Below are 20,473 nucleotides of genomic sequence, written 5' to 3' on the forward strand. Positions count from 1 at the left end.
GTAAAAGGGATATATAAACTCAACATTTCAAGCCGTAGAGGTGACTTTGATGAAGTGTTACTCTGCAAGGACTCAATGTGGATATTCAAACTTGACACGGTGAGCCCTAGAGGTTTGAATACAAAGTTGGACCTCTCACCTTTCTTGAAGGTAGCAAGGTATGGTTGACCCTATGGCACTTATGGCACTTATAAAAACCAATGGTTGCGATGAATGGATCCTTTTTAAGCCATGTCATTTCGGCATTGGAATGTGAATATGCTTGGTCCCGCAATGAATGTTAGAAATGCACCGTGCCTTCTTTAAGCTGTGCCGCTGCCTGCCGCACACAAATCAATAAAAAGACATGCACTGATGCCTGTATCTAATGAGGACGCTGCTATTTGATGGAACATGAACATTACTTTGAACGTGAAATTTGATGGGAGAAACTGGAACTGTGGTAACTGACACATTCCCTGTACTAAACTCCTTCATTTGGATTGTATTGTTGCTTCAGGTGGTGGGAGTGTCTGATGCTTTGCTGGACTCTGTAGCTATGATGATTCGGGGAGTGGAATATCTAGGAATTGGCTAGGACGTGCAGCCTTCTCTTCCCCTCCACTCTGCCTTCCCCTCCCCTTCCTGGCTTGTCTCTCCTCCTGTTATTTGCTGGTGGATGGGCGTGATACGGGTGTTAAAAGGGGCGACATGTCAGGAGCTAGCCACACCTTGACAAAGAACCTGGGCGGTTCGAAACGCGTCGGTGGGCGGAGCTTCGATCAGCTGATCGCTTCACAGCAGCGTGTGCCCGCTACTGCTCCGGGCCTGGCGTGCTCTTCTCCCCTGCCGGTGAATCATCACAAGAGAATCCCCTGCTGCGATTGAGCAGGAGCGATAGGACCCTTAGGATCAGCTGGGTTCATGTGAGGCGGCACTGCGGATTGAAACGGAGCATCACGTTGGATGTTGGTGAGATCCCCCTATGCTACAGCTCAATACCATGTGCAATTCGGGTATATAAACAGGATGTGGCTGCCACCATCATTGAAATTAAGTGGATAAAGCTTTCTCCCTATTGCAGAGTTTTTTCTAAGGGGGCCCCCCAACAATTTTTACCTATCCGGGCACGGTGCATTTACAGGTGAATGCGCGGGCGAGTGTTGGAAGTATGTGATTAAGTATGCCATACACGCTATACGTCTGTGAGCACATACAATTGCGGACAAGCTGATTTATGAAGTTTTCTGCTGAGCTCTTGTTTTTAACCTTTTGTATTGTGATGACAATTGTGATGCTTGCATAGTTTTTGAAAATTGTATATCGGTGCTGTAATTAATAAAAAGTTTTGTATTCCTTGTTGACACTACGAGCCCAAAAGCTTTTCTTGTTTTATCTTGGTGTTATGTGGCAAGGGCGGGGTTGGCTCGTTAACAGCCCTGCGGCGGCATTCTGTACTAATTGCAGGCGGCGTAAGTCTTTCTTATGCAGGCCTGTGTAGAGGACGTTGCAGTAGTCTAACCTTGATGTGACGAAGGCATGAACTAGGGTTGGAAGATCCTCTGAAGGAATTAGGTGTTTAATCCTTGCAATATTCCTTAGGTGAAAGAAGGAATGTTTCACAACAGCTGAGATTTTATTCCTGAAGCTTAATTTCCCATCAATCAGTACTCCCAGGCTGCGCACACAGTCTGAGTTGTTCAGGTCCGAGCTCCCTATCCTTAGCGGTGTTGGTTGAGACTGGAGCTTTGCTGTTGAGCCCTGGCCCTCGATAACAAGAACCTCAGTTTTGTCAGCATTAAGTTTTAGCCAATTATTATTCATCCACTCCTGAAGCTCAGCTAAGCATGCGTTTATTTGTGGAGTAGGGTCTGTGACGTCAGGTTTGAATGACAAATATAGCTGGGTGTCATCAGCATAGCAATGATATGTCAGGCCATCGGAAGGGGGTCTGAGGGGGATCTGAGGGTTTGGCCGAGTGATTAGGAGCCCACACGGGGCAAATTAGGGCCTGATCTGATGGGTAGGTGTGCTAGGGGGTGACAGGTGGTGACAGGGGGTGATTGATGGGTGATCAGTGGGTGATTAGAGGGGAGAACAGATGTAAATAATGCACTGGGGAGGTGATAAGGGGGGTCTGAGGGCAATCTGAGGGTGTGGGTGGGTGTTTGGGTGCCCGCAAGGGGCAGATGAGGGTCTGATCTGATGGGTATGATGGGTAGCAGTGACAGGGGGTGATTGATGGGTGATCAGTGGGTGATTAGAGGGGAGAACAGATGTAAATAATGCACTGGGGAGGTGTTCAGGCGGTGTCTGAGGGTGATCTGAGGGTGTGGGCGGGTGTTTGGGCGCCTGCAGGGGGCAGATTAGGGTCTGAACTGATGGGTAGCAGTGACAGGTGGTGACAGGGGGAGGCGGGGTGATTGATAGGTGATCAGGGTGTGATAGAGGGGAGAATAGATGCAAGCAATGCACTGGCAAGGTGATCGGGGGGGGGGGGGGGTGTTTTCTGAGGGCGATCTGAGGGTGTGGGCTGGTGATTGGGTCTGATCTGATGGGTATCATGGGTAGCAGTGACAGGTGGTGACAGGGGGTGATTGGTGGGTGATTAGAGAACAGATGTAAATAATGCACTGGGGAGGTGATAAGGGGGGGGGTCTGAGGGCAATCTGAGGGTGTGGGCGGGTGTTTGGTTGCCCGCAAGGGGCAGATTAGGGTTCTGATCTGATGGGTAGCAGTGACAGGTAGTGACAGGGTGATTGACAGGTGATTCAGGGTGTGATTAGATGCAAGCAATGCACTGGCGAGGTGATGAGGGGGGTCTGAGGGTGATCTGAGGGTGTGGGTGGGTAATTGGGTGCCCGCAAGGGGCAGATTAGGGTCTGATCTGATGGGTAGCAGTGACAGGTGGTGATTGATGGGTGATTGATAGGTGATCAGTGTGTGATTAGAGGGGAGAATAGATGTAAACAATGCACTTGGGAGGTGATCTGAGGGCAGGTCTGCGGGCGATCTGAGGGTGTGGGAGGGTGATCAGGTGCCTGCAAGGGGCAGGTTAGGGTCTGATCTGATGGGTGGCAGTGACAGGTGGTGACAGGAGGTGATTGATGGGTGATTGACAGGTGATTGACAGGTGATCAGTGGGTGATTACAGGGGAGGATAGATGTATACAGTACACGGGGGGGGGGGGGGGGTCTGGGGAGGATCTGAAAGTGTGGGGGGTGATCAGGACCCCCCAGGGGGCAGATTCAGGGCCGGATTTCTGGAAAGGCCACAAAGGTCAAGGCCTAGGGCGATAAAATTCAGCAGGGCGCTGGACTTGGAGAGATAAGAGGTCACATGTCAAAGTAAATCACTTCTGCTTTGCTCTATTCTGCCTGAATTCCAGAGATCCCTGCATCTCTCTCACTGCAGAGTGTGTGTGATGACAGTCAGCATGTGTTGTCATCTGAGGATCTTGTCCTTAGTATAATGAGTGGGGACATACAAGCTGCTGTGAGAAGAAAAATATATGGGCTCAAGTAGTAGAACTTTTGAGTTCAGATTAGTTTCTTTATGCAGCACGCATTCACGGACAGGAATTATCAGCTCTCTTCTCCCCCAGACTGATGTTTTATTACTTGGTCAGAGCTGTTAAAGACCTGAGACCTGTAAGATTTATGGTTTGTTTTCTTTCCTGACAACAACATTCTCTTTGCTACAGTTTAACTCTTTCCTGACATGTTTTAGAAGCAGCAAAGCATTGTTCTGTTTTAGCCATCAGTGAAAGCAGGATGTTTTGAAACAGAATGACAACTGTATTACATTTATTTATATTTACAAAACAATGTATGCATCTCCTGCTGACTTTATATATATCTGGGTTCCCCAACATCTTACATCTTGTATACAGGAACAAAGTCTGAAGATGACTCATTAGCCAAAGGCTCACTATTTTCTTTTGGTTAGCCAATAAATATTATCATTCTATTACAAAACGTAAAAACTTCCTGCTGACTGATTAAGATCTGTCTTAACTTGCCCCAAGTGCTAAATTGTCACTGTGTAAAGTACACCTGAGCTTATGCTAGATACACATGATGCAATTTTCTGACAGATTTACTGTCAGATCGACTATTTCCAACATGTCCCATCTGCTATCCGATAGATTTTCTGAATGATTTTTTTCATAGAAATGAACGGAAAATCGATTGAAAAATTGATCGGAAATCAGATCAGACATTGTAAACAATCGATGTGACAGTAAATCTCAGAATTGCATCGTGTGTACCTAGCATTACACGACATCTATGCCAGCGTGTGTAGTGTTGGATCCTTCTACTTACCTGTTCTGCTTTGGATGGGTTTCTCTCCTTTGCGCTGCACCATCACCTGTTTGTGACTCTGACTGAAGCAAGTCGCACAAAGGACAAAGAAGCAGTGCATGCTCTGTCCTCTCGGGCTTCTTGTTATTACGCACTCCTGTACTGATGTGCACAGCAGCCGAGGCTGGGAGTGTTATGGGTATGTGTACTTGACAAGTGCTGCTCATATATGAGCATCATTTCTGAATTATGCAAGCCCAGAACACTATCGGCTGCTGTGCATCCAGGCTGGAGTGCAAAATTACATGGAGTGGACAGAGCATGCACTGCTTCTTTGAACGGGGGGGGGGGGGGGCAAAGCAGCAAAACAGACAGGAGCCCATGTAAACCAGTGATCACTAGTCAGAGTTGGACAGAATGGGGGGGGGGGGGGGGGGCGGTTGGTGACAGCTGGCCTAGGGCGCTGGAAAGTACAAATCCGGCCCTGGGCAGATTAGGAACTAATCTAAAAAATAGTGTTGACAGATAGTGACAGGGAGTGATTGATGGGTGATTAGGGGGGTGATTGGGTGCAAACAGGGGTCTGAGGGGGTGATCAGGGGGAGGTCTGAAGGGTGCTGTGGGCGATCAGGGGGCAGGGGGGGCAGGATCAGCATTCTTGTGTGCTTTCCAAGTGGGCTGTCTCCTGCCCTGGTGGTTCCTTGATCACTGGGACCACCAGGGCAGGAGGCAGCCTGTATAATACGCTTTGTGTACATTACAAAGCGTATCATACGCTTGCTTTGCGGCAGATCGGAGGTTAACAACCCGCTGGCGCTGCTAATTGGCCGGCGGATTGACGTTGCGAGTGGGCGGAGCCTAATGCCGGTGGATGCGCGCGCATCACTGCCCTGGGAGAGGGGGGAGGCTTCCCCCCCTCCCCGACGATCTGTGCCCGCTGCCCCCCCTTCCAAGCTGGGGTGAACTTGCATTTTGTGGGGGTATCTGCCGCCAACCTGATTGCATTTTGTGGGGATATCTGCCGCCAACCTGAATGTATTTTGTGGGGGTATCTGCCGCCAACCTGATTGCATTTTGTGGGGGTATCTGCCACCAACCTAATTGCATTTTGTGGGGGTATCTGCCACCAACCTGATTGCATTCTGTGGGGGTATCTGCCGCCAACCTGATTGCATTTTGTGGGGGTATCTGCCGCCAACCTGATTGCATTTTGAGGGGGTATCTGCCGCCAACCTGATTGCATTTTGAGGGGGTATCTGCCGCCAACCTGATTGCATTTTGTGGGGGTATCTGCCGCCAACCTGATTGCATTTTGTGGGAGTATCTTCCGCCAACCTGATTGCATTTTGTGGGGGTATCTGCCGCCAACCTGATTGCATTTTGTGGGGGTATCTGCCGCCAATCTTATTGCATTTTGTGGGGAAATCTGCCGCCAATCTTATTGAATTTTGTGGGGGGATATCTGCTGCCAATCTGATTGCGTTTTGTTGGGATATCTGCCGCCAATCTGATTGCATTTTGTCGGAAAATCTGCTGCCATTTGACTAGTTGATGAATTATCATGAGGCATGTAACTACTTGAATATTTTATCTAAAATGTATCTGGTCGGACCTAATCTCTGTGAATAACACCGCTACTTTTTTTTTTTTTTTTTAAGTCTGCATCATGACCACGCCGATGTTCCAGTGCGTGGTGACACCCATTTATTTTTGTTGCGGTGCGCATGTGAACATATTCCTATTGTAGACTGTCCTCAGAAGTGCTCACAATCTATTTCCTACCATAAAGTCATGCAAAATTTCTAGAGTACATGTGTATGTGAGCCCAAAATGAGGGGGGGGGGGAGGAGGAGAGGGGATGAGGGGGGGGAGGAGAGGGGATGGGGGGAGGAGGAGGGGAGCGGATGGGCCCCAGGCTGAAGCTTCCTCGGTGGGCACTCAGTGTCCCAGTCTGACCCTGCCTATATACTTTTATTCTACACTGAGGGAGTCCCTGTTTATCTTTTGTCTTCACATACACTCTGTGGATATTGGAGCCTGCTAACTTGCTCACAAGAGACAAAGAGGACATCCTGAGAACAGTGGATGGATTTATAAGGCCTATTGGTGGAAGCACTAGCGTGACAGATTGTTTTGATTGGCTTGGAGAGACTGCGTATGGGACTAGGTCTTACTGTATGCTGCTGTGTTCCGTCATATTCCCATAATTTTCTACTTGAATCTAAAGGCAAGGAACCAAGGGCACCACAGACCTGTTAGTGCTCGATTTCTTGTGGCTGATGTAATAGACTGATTTTTGTGTAGTAAAAATCTGTAAAGCAGTAATTTCCCAATTAGCTATTGGAAAAGAATCCTTTTCTTTGAAATATCTATGTAAATAACAGGCTGAAATACAGGATCAGGATTTGGGCTATCTATTGGCTGAGTCTGTTTATGTTTAGCAACTAGTTTGACCTGGGGAAAGTACCTAAGGGGTGGCTCTTGGCCTGGCTCCCTCATTCTCATCAGACATGATGCAGACAGAGGAAGCATGCTCATTGAGTCCTTATTTATAACTCCCCTTTTTCAGGTATTTTATCCATGTTTTAAGCTCAAAGTGAATTAAGTGATTACTAGACAGTTATTGTATGTTATATGAACAACTTATGAACATGATAAATGTATGTGAAGCAGATATTTGCTGTGGATAAACTGAGCAGTGCTGTATGTGTTATATACTAGGCAGCTAGCCATTCAGCCATTTTAGTGTATATGTGTTATATATGTTACGGCCAGAACCCGAAGTTTGGCCACTTCTAGTTCTGGCCGGCCACTTCGGGTTCTGGCCGGCCAATGTGCGAAGTGGCCGCTGCGCTGCGGCCAATGTGAGGAATGGAATGAATCATGTAACATTCATGTATATTCTGGCCCCAGCGCAGCGGGCAAACGTATCGCAACTTAGTTATTTTAATGAAATTAAGCCGGCTTTTTCTCTGCCTCTCTCTCTCTCCTCCCCCCCCCCCCCCGCCTCTCTCTCCTTCTCTTATTATGTGCAGCACTCGTGTCCCCCTCCAGAGTCGTTCGTCGCGACAGGGGAAGCCTGCCGTTCCTGCAGAGCGGGTGCTGGCAGAAGCGATGTCTGCAGCCTCCCCGCTTTGCTTTGCCTGGCGCGACGAACGACTCTGGAGGGGGACATGAGTGCTGCCCATAATAAGAGAAGGAGAGAGAGGCGGGGGGGGGGGGGGGGAGGAGAGAGGGAGAGGCAGAGAAAAAGCCGGCTTAATTTCATTAAAATAACTAAGTTGAGATACGTTTGGCCGCTGCGCTGCGGTCGAAGATACATAAATGTTACATGATTCATTTCATTCCTCACATTGGCCGCAGCGCAGCGACCACTTCGCACATTGGCCGGCCAGAACTAGAAGTGGCCAAACTTCAGGTTCTGGCCGTAACATATATATATATATTATGCAGCTAGCCATTCAGCCATTTCAGTGCTATATGTGTTATATGTTAGGCAACTAGCCATTCAGCTATTTTAGTGATTTGCAGAAGAAAAGCCGATCAGGCCTCACAGCCAATATGCAATGTGTGTGTTCTGTTCATATGAAGCCTTATAACTCACAGTTATGTGGTAATATAGTGTTTATTGTAAATGCATTTGAGCTAGTGTGCAGCCACATGTGTGTTTAGTGACTACCTGCAGTCAGCCATGCTGGAACCATGTGTCACAGTGAATCTATGCAGTTATAAAGATCAGCAGAAAAGTTAATGCATCTTTACCTGTTCAGCAAGACATGCTTTTGTATTTGCACTTTTATTTGACTGTTATATGGACAAGAACTGGATGTTATTGTGGAATAGTTCTTATTGAAAACCTTTTATTTTGCTATACCAGTTATATTGTTTGAATAAATTCTCATCAGACATGATGCTAGTAGTGTAGAAAAGCACAACCCCATAAACTTGATCTGTGGATGTGCCACGGCGAACTCAGACACCACCTGAGTATAGCAATAAAAAAAGATCCAGCCGGCACCATCCAATAGGCTCTTTTAGTTTATTATAAGACCGTCATATACAAAGTGCGACGTTTCGGAGTAGTAAACTAGCTCCTTTTTCAAGCCATGACAGTCTCAAAGTACAGTGTATGACAAACATCTTATATACTGCATCATCATTTCAAATAAACCAATCACTGACCCCAAAACACAAGGGGCCAATCACAGTCCGCCATGTCAAAAACGGACCTGATGGAGAACTTACTCTGAACAGAGCTATCCAATGAACATCAGGACTCACCAGTGTCATGTCCTCCAAATGCGCACAGCACCTGTGATACAAGGGGATCCACAGATCGCTCTCTGATGGTAAACTTTACTATCAGAATACAGTACACAGATGTAAACAAATATACCATGACATAAAAAAATGACATTTTTAATCATTGCATTTTAATTATTCAAATAACTCACTTTTCAACCCCTTTTATTCTGATTCAAAACTTTCTGCTTTGACCCCTTGAACCACTTGAGGACCCGGGGCTTAAACCCCCTAGTGACCAGGCCATTTTTTCTGTTGGTGGGCTATGATCCCTGTTGAGATGTTTATTTGTTTTTATACAAATATGTATTTCCTTTATTTTTAAATAAATGTTGCTATTTCTTTATTATTCTTTTAACCCATCCCTCCTTCCCCCAGCCAGCCAAACAGCACGATCGGCTCCCTGCCTCCAGAGGGGAGAGCCGTGTCAGGCACCAATTCCTTCCACCGGTGCCAGGATCAACAGGTGTAGCTTGCCAAGCACAATTGGGTCATGAACCTGGTATACAGTAAAATACACTGCTTCTATAACTATATTTTCTTGTGTTCCCTAGAACAGTCTGGTGCAAAAGTTGAGGATGCAAGGACTGGGGAAGACTGTGTGCATGGATAGGGAATTGGCTATTGGACAGAAAGCAAAGAGTTGTGGTCAATGGATCATATTCAAAATTGGTGACTGTTAGCAGTGGGGACCCACAGGAGTCAGTACAGGGTCCTGCATTCTTCAAATTATTTATTAATGACCTAGTAGATAAAGAAGAAAGTAATGTTGCTGTTTTTGTAAAAATCAATGTTGAAAAATGTAAAGTAAGCATTTTGGTCGTACCAACTGTCTAGCACCATACATATTAAACAGGATACAGATGTGGAGATCAAACTTGGAAGAGGATTTAGGAGTACTCAACGACAACAAGTTAAATAATTGTAGTCAATGCCAAGCAGCTGCAGCTAAAGCAAATACAATTTTGGGTTGCATTAAAAGGGAAATAAGAACTCGGGATGCTGGCACAATAATGCCATTGTTTAACTCTCTTGTAAGACCACATCTGAAATCTGGAATTCAGTTCTGGGCACCACATTACAGGAAGGACATTGCAGATTTAAAGCAGGTGCAGAGATGAGCAACAAAATTAATTAGAGGGATGGAAGGTCTCACTTACCAGGGAAGGTTAGATAAACTGGGCTTATTAATTCTGGAGAAAAGACGCCTTAGAGGAGATTTAGTTAACAAGTATAAATACATCAGAGGCAGTATAAAAGTTTGGCAGATGAGCTTATTGTCCCTAGGCTTGTGCAAAGGATTAGGAGAGTTGATCTGCACATGGAAGAAAAAAGTTTAAGCCATCTATTTATGAAACTGTTCTTTAGAGCAAGAGTGATTAAAATGTGGAATGCATTACCACAAGAAGTAGTTATGGCAAATTATATATCTGCATTTAAGTGGGGCTTAGATGCTTTCCTTGTAATAAGAGACATCCATGGTTATAATTACTAGGTAATTCCTGGTGTTGTCAGCCAGGGATTTTATGCCATCTTAGGCCTGGTGCACACCAAAAACCGCTAGCAGATCCGCAAAATGCTAGCAGATTTTGAAACGCTTTTTCTTCTTTTTCTGTAGCGTTTCAGCTAGCATTTTGTGGTTTTGTGAAGCCTTTTTGGTGTAGTAGATTTCATGTATTGTTACAGTAAAGCTGTTACTGAACAGCTACTGTAACAAAAAACGCCTGGCAAACCGCTCTGAAGTGCCGTTTTTCAGAGCGGTTTGCATTTTTCCTATACTTAACATTGAGGCAGAAACGCATCCGCAATCCAAAATCTGCAGCAGCCCGGGAGTATGCGTTTCTGCAAAACGCCTCCCGCTCTGGTGTGCACCAGTCCATTGAAATACATTACCCTAGCGGATCCGCACCCGCAAGCGGATCGCAAACCGCAGCAGAACCGCTCTGGTGTGCACTAGGCCAGAGTGCCATCTGGAGTCAGGAAAGATTTTTTTTTTCCTTTTGGGGCTAATACGACCATGCCTTATAAGGGTTTTTCAGGGATATGTGAGGTTTGAGGCTAGTGTTATATCTTTTCTGGTTGAACTTGATGGATGTACACCTTTTTTTAACCAAAGTAACTATGTAACTATGTAAATTATGAATCTCATTACTATTAGACCTTGCCTTGTTCAATTTTGTGTTCAGCTGAGCTTTAACTCGTAGGCTTACATTCTCCCAAACAATAACCTTCATTTAATGCTTACTTTACCAATTTATCTAAACTTGAACCTTACACTAACCCTAAACCCTTAACTAGCCATAACATTCACCTTCATCCTAGCGCTAATCCTCAAAACCTTGTACACACGCACACCAGATTATCTTCAGATGAGATGATTGTTTATGTTTACAGCTGCCTCATAACTGTGGCAGATCACTAATACATGATTAATGAATGAGCACATTGTCTTTCTTGGGACCCCGAGTCCCAGGATGATGCTTGTTCATTCATTGCACATCAACCTTTCTCCCCTATATAACCAAACAGCGAGTCTGTACAGCACTTTCCCAAAATTATTGATTGACAAATGTAGGGAACATAAATTCTGTGTGCATGAGGCTTTGCCCTACACTAAAGATGATCTTATATAACCCGAATTAACCCCCCAAGATCTGTTTCATTATCTTTGCCAGATTAGTGGGATATGGAATCAACCACACAAGGAAAAGATGCTTCAGCTAAATCCATCACTATAGGTCAGTTAGTTCAGCAGCGTTAGAGGTCCTAAATCTTCCTCCTTTACTGGAATTCCTGGACAGAAAAAAGGAATAAGTTTATCTATAAAACTGCATCCTGTGACTTGAAAGATTAGGTCCATGGTATCCACATCATAGAAAGCCAGGTAGCCCATTAAAACATCAACAAATACTCCAATTCTCAGTGGTGAGCACATGGACTTTGGAGAGGACTGTCCACAGGCAAGGTAAACATTGTCTTCCTGCTTACTTAGCACCCAAAACCCATTAGTTGGATCCAGAACTTGGGCACCCCTCCTTGGCACTGTCTCTTTCACAACTCCAATAATCCAGTTGCTTTTATGACCAACATCCACCTCCCAGTATTGCTGACCTGACTGAAATCCAGGTTGTCCCAAAACATAAAGCCCTGTGTCAAAATAGCTTTGCCTTTTGAAAGTGAAAGTTTGTGGTACAAATGAGAACCTCACTTGCTTGAGGTTTTTAGAGAGAAGAAGATTAGGATGTGCACTCTGGGGGTCAAAATGTAGGGGTTTTTGCAGGGGTTTCATAACATGTTTAATTCCTCTCCAATCCTGGATGTGTAAAGGAGGTGCTCGGCCAAGCAATGCCATCCTAAATCTGGACAAATCAACCAGCTGCTCCTTGAGGATGTGCATCTGTTCACTGGTGTTAATTAGGAGTTTGTTTTTTTCCATTTGGAAAAGCAGTGTTGTTATGGAAGAAGACAGCTCTGAAAGCAAGACTGCTCTGTCTTCCAAGCTAGTTAAGGTTTCTCTTTCTTTATGCTTATTTTTGTCTAGCCGAACAGTTTCCTCATCAATTAGATATTTGTGAAGATGTTGAAAAAAATTGCTAATTCTCGTTCTGTTCAAGACTGCAATAGAATGCACTGAATGTGATTTTCTCTCAAACTCTTCAAATAATTCCCAGGCTGCCTTCTGCAGTGACAGAACTTCTTCTGTAATGTCAGCTTCATTTTCTTGAAGGTCAAGTTTGGAGAGCCTCTGCGTAGAGAGAACACAAACAATTAAAGCAAAGCTGTTCTCAAACTGTCGAAATCTTCATAGAACAGACAAGGGGGTTGATTTACAAATGGAGAGTTAATGCAAGAGATAAACAAATAAGGAGAGATAAATCATGAGGAAAAACAGATAAGAACAGATAAACCATAAGTTAAGTCAAATAAAGAGAAATAAACCATGGGTTAAAGCGGTATTGTCACCATAAAAGTCAAATTTCAACAGCAACTGGTCTGAGTGTATTAAGTGATAAAGATGCTAATCCTGCATTCAAAACTTGCAAAACGTTTTCTGCTGTTATGGGTTGGAGTTATCACATACTTTAGGAGCACTGGCCCTAGTGCCAAACAGTGCCAGAGTGTAATGCTGGGAGTTCTTTTTATCTATAATATATTCCTACTTTTCCTTTTAATTCCCTGCCTAGCTGCTTATCAGAAACACCCTCTGATCACCAGGGGCGCCTCTAGCCTTCTTGTCACTCCAGGCAAGAAATCCTGTGGCGCGCCCCCCCCCCCCCCCCCCGTAAAAAATAAAACAAAAATCATATACATTATAGAACACTTCACACATGATATAAGCCATCAGAGAAGGATAACTATGAAACTTTGCCCTCCACTGATGGTCACCTGGCTCATTAAGTTAGATTTGGTGGGGGCTAGCAACCACCAGGCCCCTAAACTATCTCTAGACCCTAGGCAGCTGTCTAAGTTTGCCTTGTGGATGATCAGCATTGTATGCCATACAGCACATGCTTCCAGTATGCACCTCAAATAAATACAGCATCCACACTACAAGTTCCAATGTCAGTCACATTGCAAGATTGGATTATCAAGCAAGACATTCTTCCTTTCAGAAAATTTTTCACAAACATTATGAGATATGCAGATATGTTACCACCTGTTAGGGTAGGACTGGAGTGGGTATATCATACCATTGATATGGTAAGGTGGTTTAAGGCACAGTGCACACCGAGCGGTTTTAGCAGCGATCCGCCAACAACATCTGTCTGTGAAAATGCTTGGCTAATGTATTTCAATGGGATGGTGCACACCAGCGGTTTGAGGTTTTTAGCAAACCGCAAACGTGCCTCCTGCTGCACATTTGCGGTTTGCGGAAGCGATTTTGCCTCAATGTAAAGTATAGGAAAAATACTAACCGCTCTGAAAAAACGCTAGATCAGAGCAGTTTTCCAGGCGTTTTTGCTACAGAAGCTGTTCAGTAACAGCTTTTACTGTAACAAGATTTGTAATCTGCTTCACAAAAACGCTCGGCATGTTTAGAAAATGTCTCTAAACATGCCTAGAATCGCTCTGAAATCTGCTCCAAAAACCGCTAGCGTTTTGAGGATCTGCTAGCGGTTTTGGTGTGCACTGGGCCTAATAGTTTGATTCATAATCCATTCTGGAGATAAGCACAGTGTATTTGTAGTGTAAGTGATACAAGAGAAGAGAAGTAGAATGGAGGGAGGAAGGGTAGTAGAGGGTCAGAATTGATGACATGGATGAGCAGATATCTATGAGTAGAATAGAGGCTCAGTGGGTAGCACTACTGCATTTTAGTGCTGAGTCCTAGGCTTGAACATTGGCCAGGGCAAAATCTGCATGGAGTTTCTGTCTTCAGACACTTCAGACATTTCCTGCATCCTAAAAAAAATACTAATAAGTCAACTGGTTTACCCCAAAACAATCCTATATTGAAAATATTAGACTAGAACTGTGGTAGGGATTAGATTGTGAGCTCCTCTGAGGACAGTCAGTGACAAGAAACCCCTTCCAGAGCAAGGCGGAGCTGGGCGACAAAGGGGGCATGACCTGGCTGGGGGCTGGTGAGCTCACTGCTGGACAAGAGAGGGCAGTGGAGGTCAAGGTGCCAAATAAGGGAGGGCAAGGGACCTGGAGGGAACAACAAAAGGAAAAGAGAGGAAGCTGGACTTCCTTTAGAGATCCAGCAGGAAAGGAACAAGGAAGGAGTCAAGGAAAGAACAGCAATCTACTACGCAGGAAAAAGGGCTGGTAAGTGATTGCTAATTTTGCTACTATAGCGGAATCCTTTTATTTTAAACTTCTAGGGACCCGGCCAAGCACTTTCCTAAACCAGTTGCTCACTTTAGCCCTCCTGGCCATGAATTGCATATTTGCAATTGCATGGCCACATGTCCAGGACCTGATCACTGGGTTTCCCCAGCCAGCGGTTTTTCATCCCAGAGTTTTATGATAACAGGATTCTACTGTAGTTGCCCAGCATTTAACCAGCTAAACCCCCTGCACGTTAAATAAGGACACTCCCAGTACAGCAGAGAGAGTAGAGATTAGATGAATGTGTTAGGGGGAAGGGCAGCCTTTTGTCCTGTTTGGATATAACAAAGCCACACAGCAGGCAGAGAGAGTGGGTTCAGGCGCAGCTGGCTTACCTCAGCAATAGTGGGCACCATGGCCAGGCATCCACACATAGCAAGGTGCTGGGCCCCAGGGAGCCTGTGCGCTTGATCGACAGCAGGGGATGGCTGGGCAAAATGAATGCCTGTGCTATCTGGGTCCCCAATCAATGTCATACGGCAGGGCTTGGGACCCGTGCAACATGGCCAGGGACCCAGCAACAATTACCCCCTCAAACAGTGGCTGCTCATACTTTAGGGCGAGCTGAGGGGGTTGCTGCGTTACCCCTACCCCCTGCATCAACGGAACACACCAACCTGGATAGAATCAGGTGAGGTCTCAGTAACACTGAGTGGCGCAGGCGATGCCCCAACACAAACACACACAAATAGCACTGAACAGAGAGAGTTAATGATGGCTTTGAGTAGGGCAATAGGGGCAATAGTAGAATCCTTTTATATTAAACGTCAAAGGACCTGGCCAAGCACTTTTACGAAGCCAGACGCATACTATAGCTCATCTCGTCATGAATTGTATATTTGCATGACCACGTGGCCAGGACCTGATCACTGGGTTCCCCCTGCCTGCAGTTTTCAACCCAGAGTTTATTATAACAAGATTCTACTGTATTTGCCCAGCAGTTAGCCATCTTAGACCCCTGCACATTAAACAAAAACACTTCCAGTACAGAGAAAAGAGTGGAGATTAGATGGATGTGTTAGGGGGAAGGGCAGCCATTTGTCCTGTTTGCATATAACAAAGCCACACAAGAAACAGGACCCAGAGGGCACAGTGTTTCAATTCCTAGATAGAGGGATTATCAGTTATTTCAGGGTGAAGAGAAAGTTTTTAAGTAGAACAATGTTATTAATTAGCTAATGAATTACTTTAATCTCTGCTGCCTTATAATCAGCATAAGGCCTCTTGCACACTACATGCGATTCCACTTCCGACTTGCGATGGATTGGTCCTGCATGCCGCATTTTTACTGCGCTGTTCTTCATTTGTTACTGTATTCTGGGAAAATCGGAAATCGGATTTGAGATTTACAGTAAGCAAGAGGCCTTAAATCATTTATTAGTCATGTTCAGGATTAGTGCCAAGGTTCAAGATATAGGCTGAGGTGAGGGAAAAATTTAAGCCATGCAATAAGTTGATAAATCTATGGCTTTAATATAGAATAGCCACCCACACATATGGATGCAGTTTCCTAGGTAAGTACTGTAAGTAGTTATTCTTTAGGATATCTATCACAGTTTAATCAGAATGATACATGGTAAAGACTAGCAACCTAACTTCAGGATGGGTACGTTTCACATTGTCCCTTTGCAGCAGTAAAGCATACTCAAGAGTACGCTGGCACATTTTAAATCAATGTTAACCAGCCTGGCGGTATGGACGAGCTCAGCTCGTCCATCACCGCCGGAGGCTGCCGCTCAGGCCCTGCTGGGCCAATTTTCTTCAAATAAAGAGCAGCACACGCAGCCGGCACTTTGCCAGCCGCATGTGCTGCCTGATCGCCGCCGAGGGTCCCCCCAGCCGCCTGAGCCCAGCGTAGCCGGAACAAAAAGTTCCGGCCAGCGCTAAGGGCTGGATCGGAGGCGGCTGACGTCAGGACGTCGGCTGACGTCCATGACGTCACTCCACTCGTCGCTATGGCGACGATCTAAGCAAAACAAGGAAGGCCGCTCATTGCGGCCTTCCTTGTTTATTCTGGGCGCCGGAGGCGATCGGAAGAACGCCTCCGGAGCGCCCTCTAGTGGGCTTTCATGCAGCCAACTTTCAGTTGGCTGCATGAAATAGTTTTTTTTTTTATTAAAAAAAAAACCTCCCGCAGCCTCCCTGGCGATCTTATCAGAACGCCAGGGTGGTTAATATCTAGTTACACAGAGGTGCAAATTTCGATCTGCCTTGCACATTCCTACAGTGCTAGTATTACAGTATGCTTTCCCTGTGCTAGGGATCCATACTCAATCCCTGTTAGTTTACAACTTATCAAACTTATCAGATGTTAGTGATCGGATAGTAACTGAACAAAATATTGCTACAGTGTAGGACCACATTAGCTTAACATTATGCATACCTAATGTGTTACTAAATTTACTAAGCATACCTAATGTGTTAGACACAGGCAATTGATGAGTGAGCTAATTGCTTTACCATTGTCCCTGCTCCAGTCATAATAGCCAGGAGAGCAGATGTAATACACAGGTCACCCCTCCTGTTAGAGTGCAAAAAGTACTATATTATTATTATCTAGTATTCATATAGCGCTGCATCTTTTGCAGCGCCGTACAAAGTAGGTACATATAGTCTAGTCAGGGCCGGATTTCTGGAAAGGCCACAAAGGTCAAGGCCTAGGGCGATAAAATTCAGCAGGGCGCTGGACTTGGAGAGATAAGAGGTCACATGTCAAAGTAAATCACTTCTGCTTTGCTCTATTCTGCCTGAATTCCAGAGATCCCTGCATCTCTCTCACTGCAGAGTGTGTGTGATGACAGTCAGCATGTGTTGTCATCTGAGGATCTTGTCCTTAGTATAATGAGTGGGGACATACAAGCTGCTGTGAGAAGAAAAATATATGGGCTCAAGTAGTAGAACTTTTGAGTTCAGATTAGTTTCTTTATGCAGCACGCATTCACGGACAGGAATTATCAGCTCTCTTCTCCCCCAGACTGATGTTTTATTACTTGGTCAGAGCTGTTAAAGACCTGAGACCTGTAAGATTTATGGTTTGTTTTCTTTCCTGACAACAACATTCTCTTTGCTACAGTTTAACTCTTTCCTGACATGTTTTAGAAGCAGCAAAGCATTGTTCTGTTTTAGCCATCAGTGAAAGCAGGATGTTTTGAAACAGAATGACAACTGTATTACATTTATTTATATTTACAAAACAATGTATGCATCTCCTGCTGACTTTATATATATCTGGGTTCCCCAACATCTTACATCTTGTATACAGGAACAAAGTCTGAAGATGACTCATTAGCCAAAGGCTCACTATTTTCTTTTGGTTAGCCAATAAATATTATCATTCTATTACAAAACGTAAAAACTTCCTGCTGACTGATTAAGATCTGTCTTAACTTGCCCCAAGTGCTAAATTGTCACTGTGTAAAGTACACCTGAGCTTATGCTAGATACACATGATGCAATTTTCTGACAGATTTACTGTCAGATCGACTATTTCCAACATGTCCCATCTGCTATCCGATAGATTTTCTGAATGATTTTTTTCATAGAAATGAACGGAAAATCGATTGAAAAATTGATCGGAAATCAGATCAGACATTGTAAACAATCGATGTGACAGTAAATCTCAGAATTGCATCGTGTGTACCTAGCATTACACGACATCTATGCCAGCGTGTGTAGTGTTGGATCCTTCTACTTACCTGTTCTGCTTTGGATGGGTTTCTCTCCTTTGCGCTGCACCATCACCTGTTTGTGACTCTGACTGAAGCAAGTCGCACAAAGGACAAAGAAGCAGTGCATGCTCTGTCCTCTCGGGCTTCTTGTTATTACGCACTCCTGTACTGATGTGCACAGCAGCCGAGGCTGGGAGTGTTATGGGTATGTGTACTTGACAAGTGCTGCTCATATATGAGCATCATTTCTGAATTATGCAAGCCCAGAACACTATCGGCTGCTGTGCATCCAGGCTGGAGTGCAAAATTACATGGAGTGGACAGAGCATGCACTGCTTCTTTGAACGGGGGGGGGGGGGGGGGGGGGGGGGGGGGCAAAGCAGCAAAACAGACAGGAGCCCATGTAAACCAGTGATCACTAGTCAGAGTTGGACAGAATGGGGGGGGGGGGGCGGTTGGTGACAGCTGGCCTAGGGCGCTGGAAAGTACAAATCCGGCCCTGAGTCTAGTCACTAACTGTCCCTCAGAGGGCCTCACAATCTAATCTCTGCCATAGTCATATGTCTATGTATGTATTGGTAGTGTATGTAATAACTAGTGAAGAGAGGGTTCTCATATGCAGGATTGTCAATACTGTTCTACAATTTTTAATTTTATTTTATTTATTTATCTTGTTATAAAAAGTTTGGCTAACCTACAGGTAAATAAAAAGTAAGCCTTTGGATAATACCCCTTCTTCAGACGTCCATCCTGTATATACAATTTTTACAAATACACATTTTCAGTTCTGCTCTCCCCGAATCTAAAACTTAAAGGGGGGGGGGGGGGGGCAGCAGGGGGCGCTAGCTCTCCTGCTGCAGTCCCTGTGTGTAATGTCCCAGATCACCTCTAAACAGCAATATCCTGCTAGTTTCTGCAGGAAATAGGTTGTAACTGAACTTATGCAATTGGATTCTCTGCAAATGCATGTTGGCATAATGCTGCAGACCCAGTACCAGGGGATGGGTCCCAGGTTAAAACTAAGGACACTATATGCATGGAGTTGATAAGCTACAAACAGGGACAGAATAAGACAGACATTGGCATATACAAATAGACACTGGTACTTATTTGATTTATTGTATTTATAAAGCGCCAACATATTATGCAGCGCTGATGGAACTGGTAAAATTACAGTGACAAATACGTCATGATGATCAACATGTATAGCACATTACAAGATACAAAAGTAGCCTAGTAAACTTATAGGCTTTCAGGAACTTTCTGAATCACAGGAGGCATATGGTTAGCTTAAGGATCTGTGCCCACTAGAGCAGAGAACTAAGCCCCCCACCCCCCACTCCCTTTCATCCCCGCTAGGACAACTGTCTGTAATAACAGAGACAGTAACAGGAAAGGAAAACTCTGTTCTCTAAATAGCCTGACCAACTACCATGTTCCATAGAAAACGCTGGGGTGCAGCAGGGCCAGTTGAAAAATGGGGAGATGAGTTAAAACAACGTTTAACTGATGCACTAGAACCTGTTTTTCTTTAGGGCCAATTGTATGCACTTAGCACAGTGAGGGGGACACAGTACCAAATACATGCTTGGATTCAAAATTCAAGTGAGACATAGGGCCAGTCACCATAATAGGAGGACTTTTCAGAAGTTCTGAGGTTGTACACATTAAATCCAACAGGGGGGTTGTTCCTAAATGGCCCATTTATTTATATTTATCTATTGTATTTATAAAGTGCCAACATATAATTCTGGTTGTATTATACGTATGGCGTAGGTTACATTATACATTTCTACAAATTGGAGCACATAGCGGGAAATAATGAAATAATCCAACCTGACAAACTATATCATATCATAATTATTGGGAGTACATTGCCAAACACTAGGATTATCGCCAACATTCTTTACAAATAAAGCACAAGTAGGCAGAGGCCTTATGACTATCCCTTGCCCCCCCCCCCCCCCCCCCCAAAAAAAAATACAAATAAAAAAGTGTATGTAAAGTACCAACAAGATGTACTAAATTAATTTCAAGAAGTACTAAGTTCATTTCATACCAGATTTGTGTAACAAACAAAGGCCCGGTGGCCAGTTCTGAATGGAAGATCACCGCTGACTATAAGAAGCGTTCATAGTACGGCTTAGTAATCAGAACTTACATCAGACACCCACCTTTGTACATAAGGAATATGGGTCAGCCAGGGCACCATAGAATTTGGTGCACCCCCCCCTTTTTCCCCGGTATATAAGCTATATTGCACAATACCTAGGTGAGCCTATGGCAGCCGGCTAGTCTGCTTCTTCTTTCACCAACGGATTTAGCCGGAAGAAGCAATGAGGCAAAGTAGAGTCATATAGACATCTTTGCACTACAGTGCATGC

General features: G+C 44.8%; 1 protein-coding gene and 1 long non-coding RNA gene across 2 annotated transcripts in view; one reads left to right on the top strand and one right to left on the bottom strand.

Moving 5' to 3' along the window:
- Positions 1 to 20,473, top strand: part of LOC137541600 (uncharacterized) — a 203,522-nt gene that overhangs the window by 56,408 nt on the left and 126,641 nt on the right. The window lies entirely within an intron of this gene.
- Positions 10,937 to 20,473, bottom strand: part of LOC137541330 (E3 ubiquitin-protein ligase TRIM69-like) — a 51,550-nt gene continuing 42,013 nt past the window's right edge. Inside the window, exon 3 of the mRNA XM_068262580.1 lies at positions 10,937 to 12,331. Coding sequence (XP_068118681.1) covers positions 11,330 to 12,331 — 1,002 coding nt within the window. The 3' untranslated portion in view covers positions 10,937 to 11,329. The remainder of the gene's footprint in view (positions 12,332 to 20,473) is intronic.

Source organism: Hyperolius riggenbachi, chromosome 12, assembly GCF_040937935.1.
Source record: "Hyperolius riggenbachi isolate aHypRig1 chromosome 12, aHypRig1.pri, whole genome shotgun sequence".
Taxonomy (NCBI): domain Eukaryota; kingdom Metazoa; phylum Chordata; class Amphibia; order Anura; family Hyperoliidae; genus Hyperolius; species Hyperolius riggenbachi.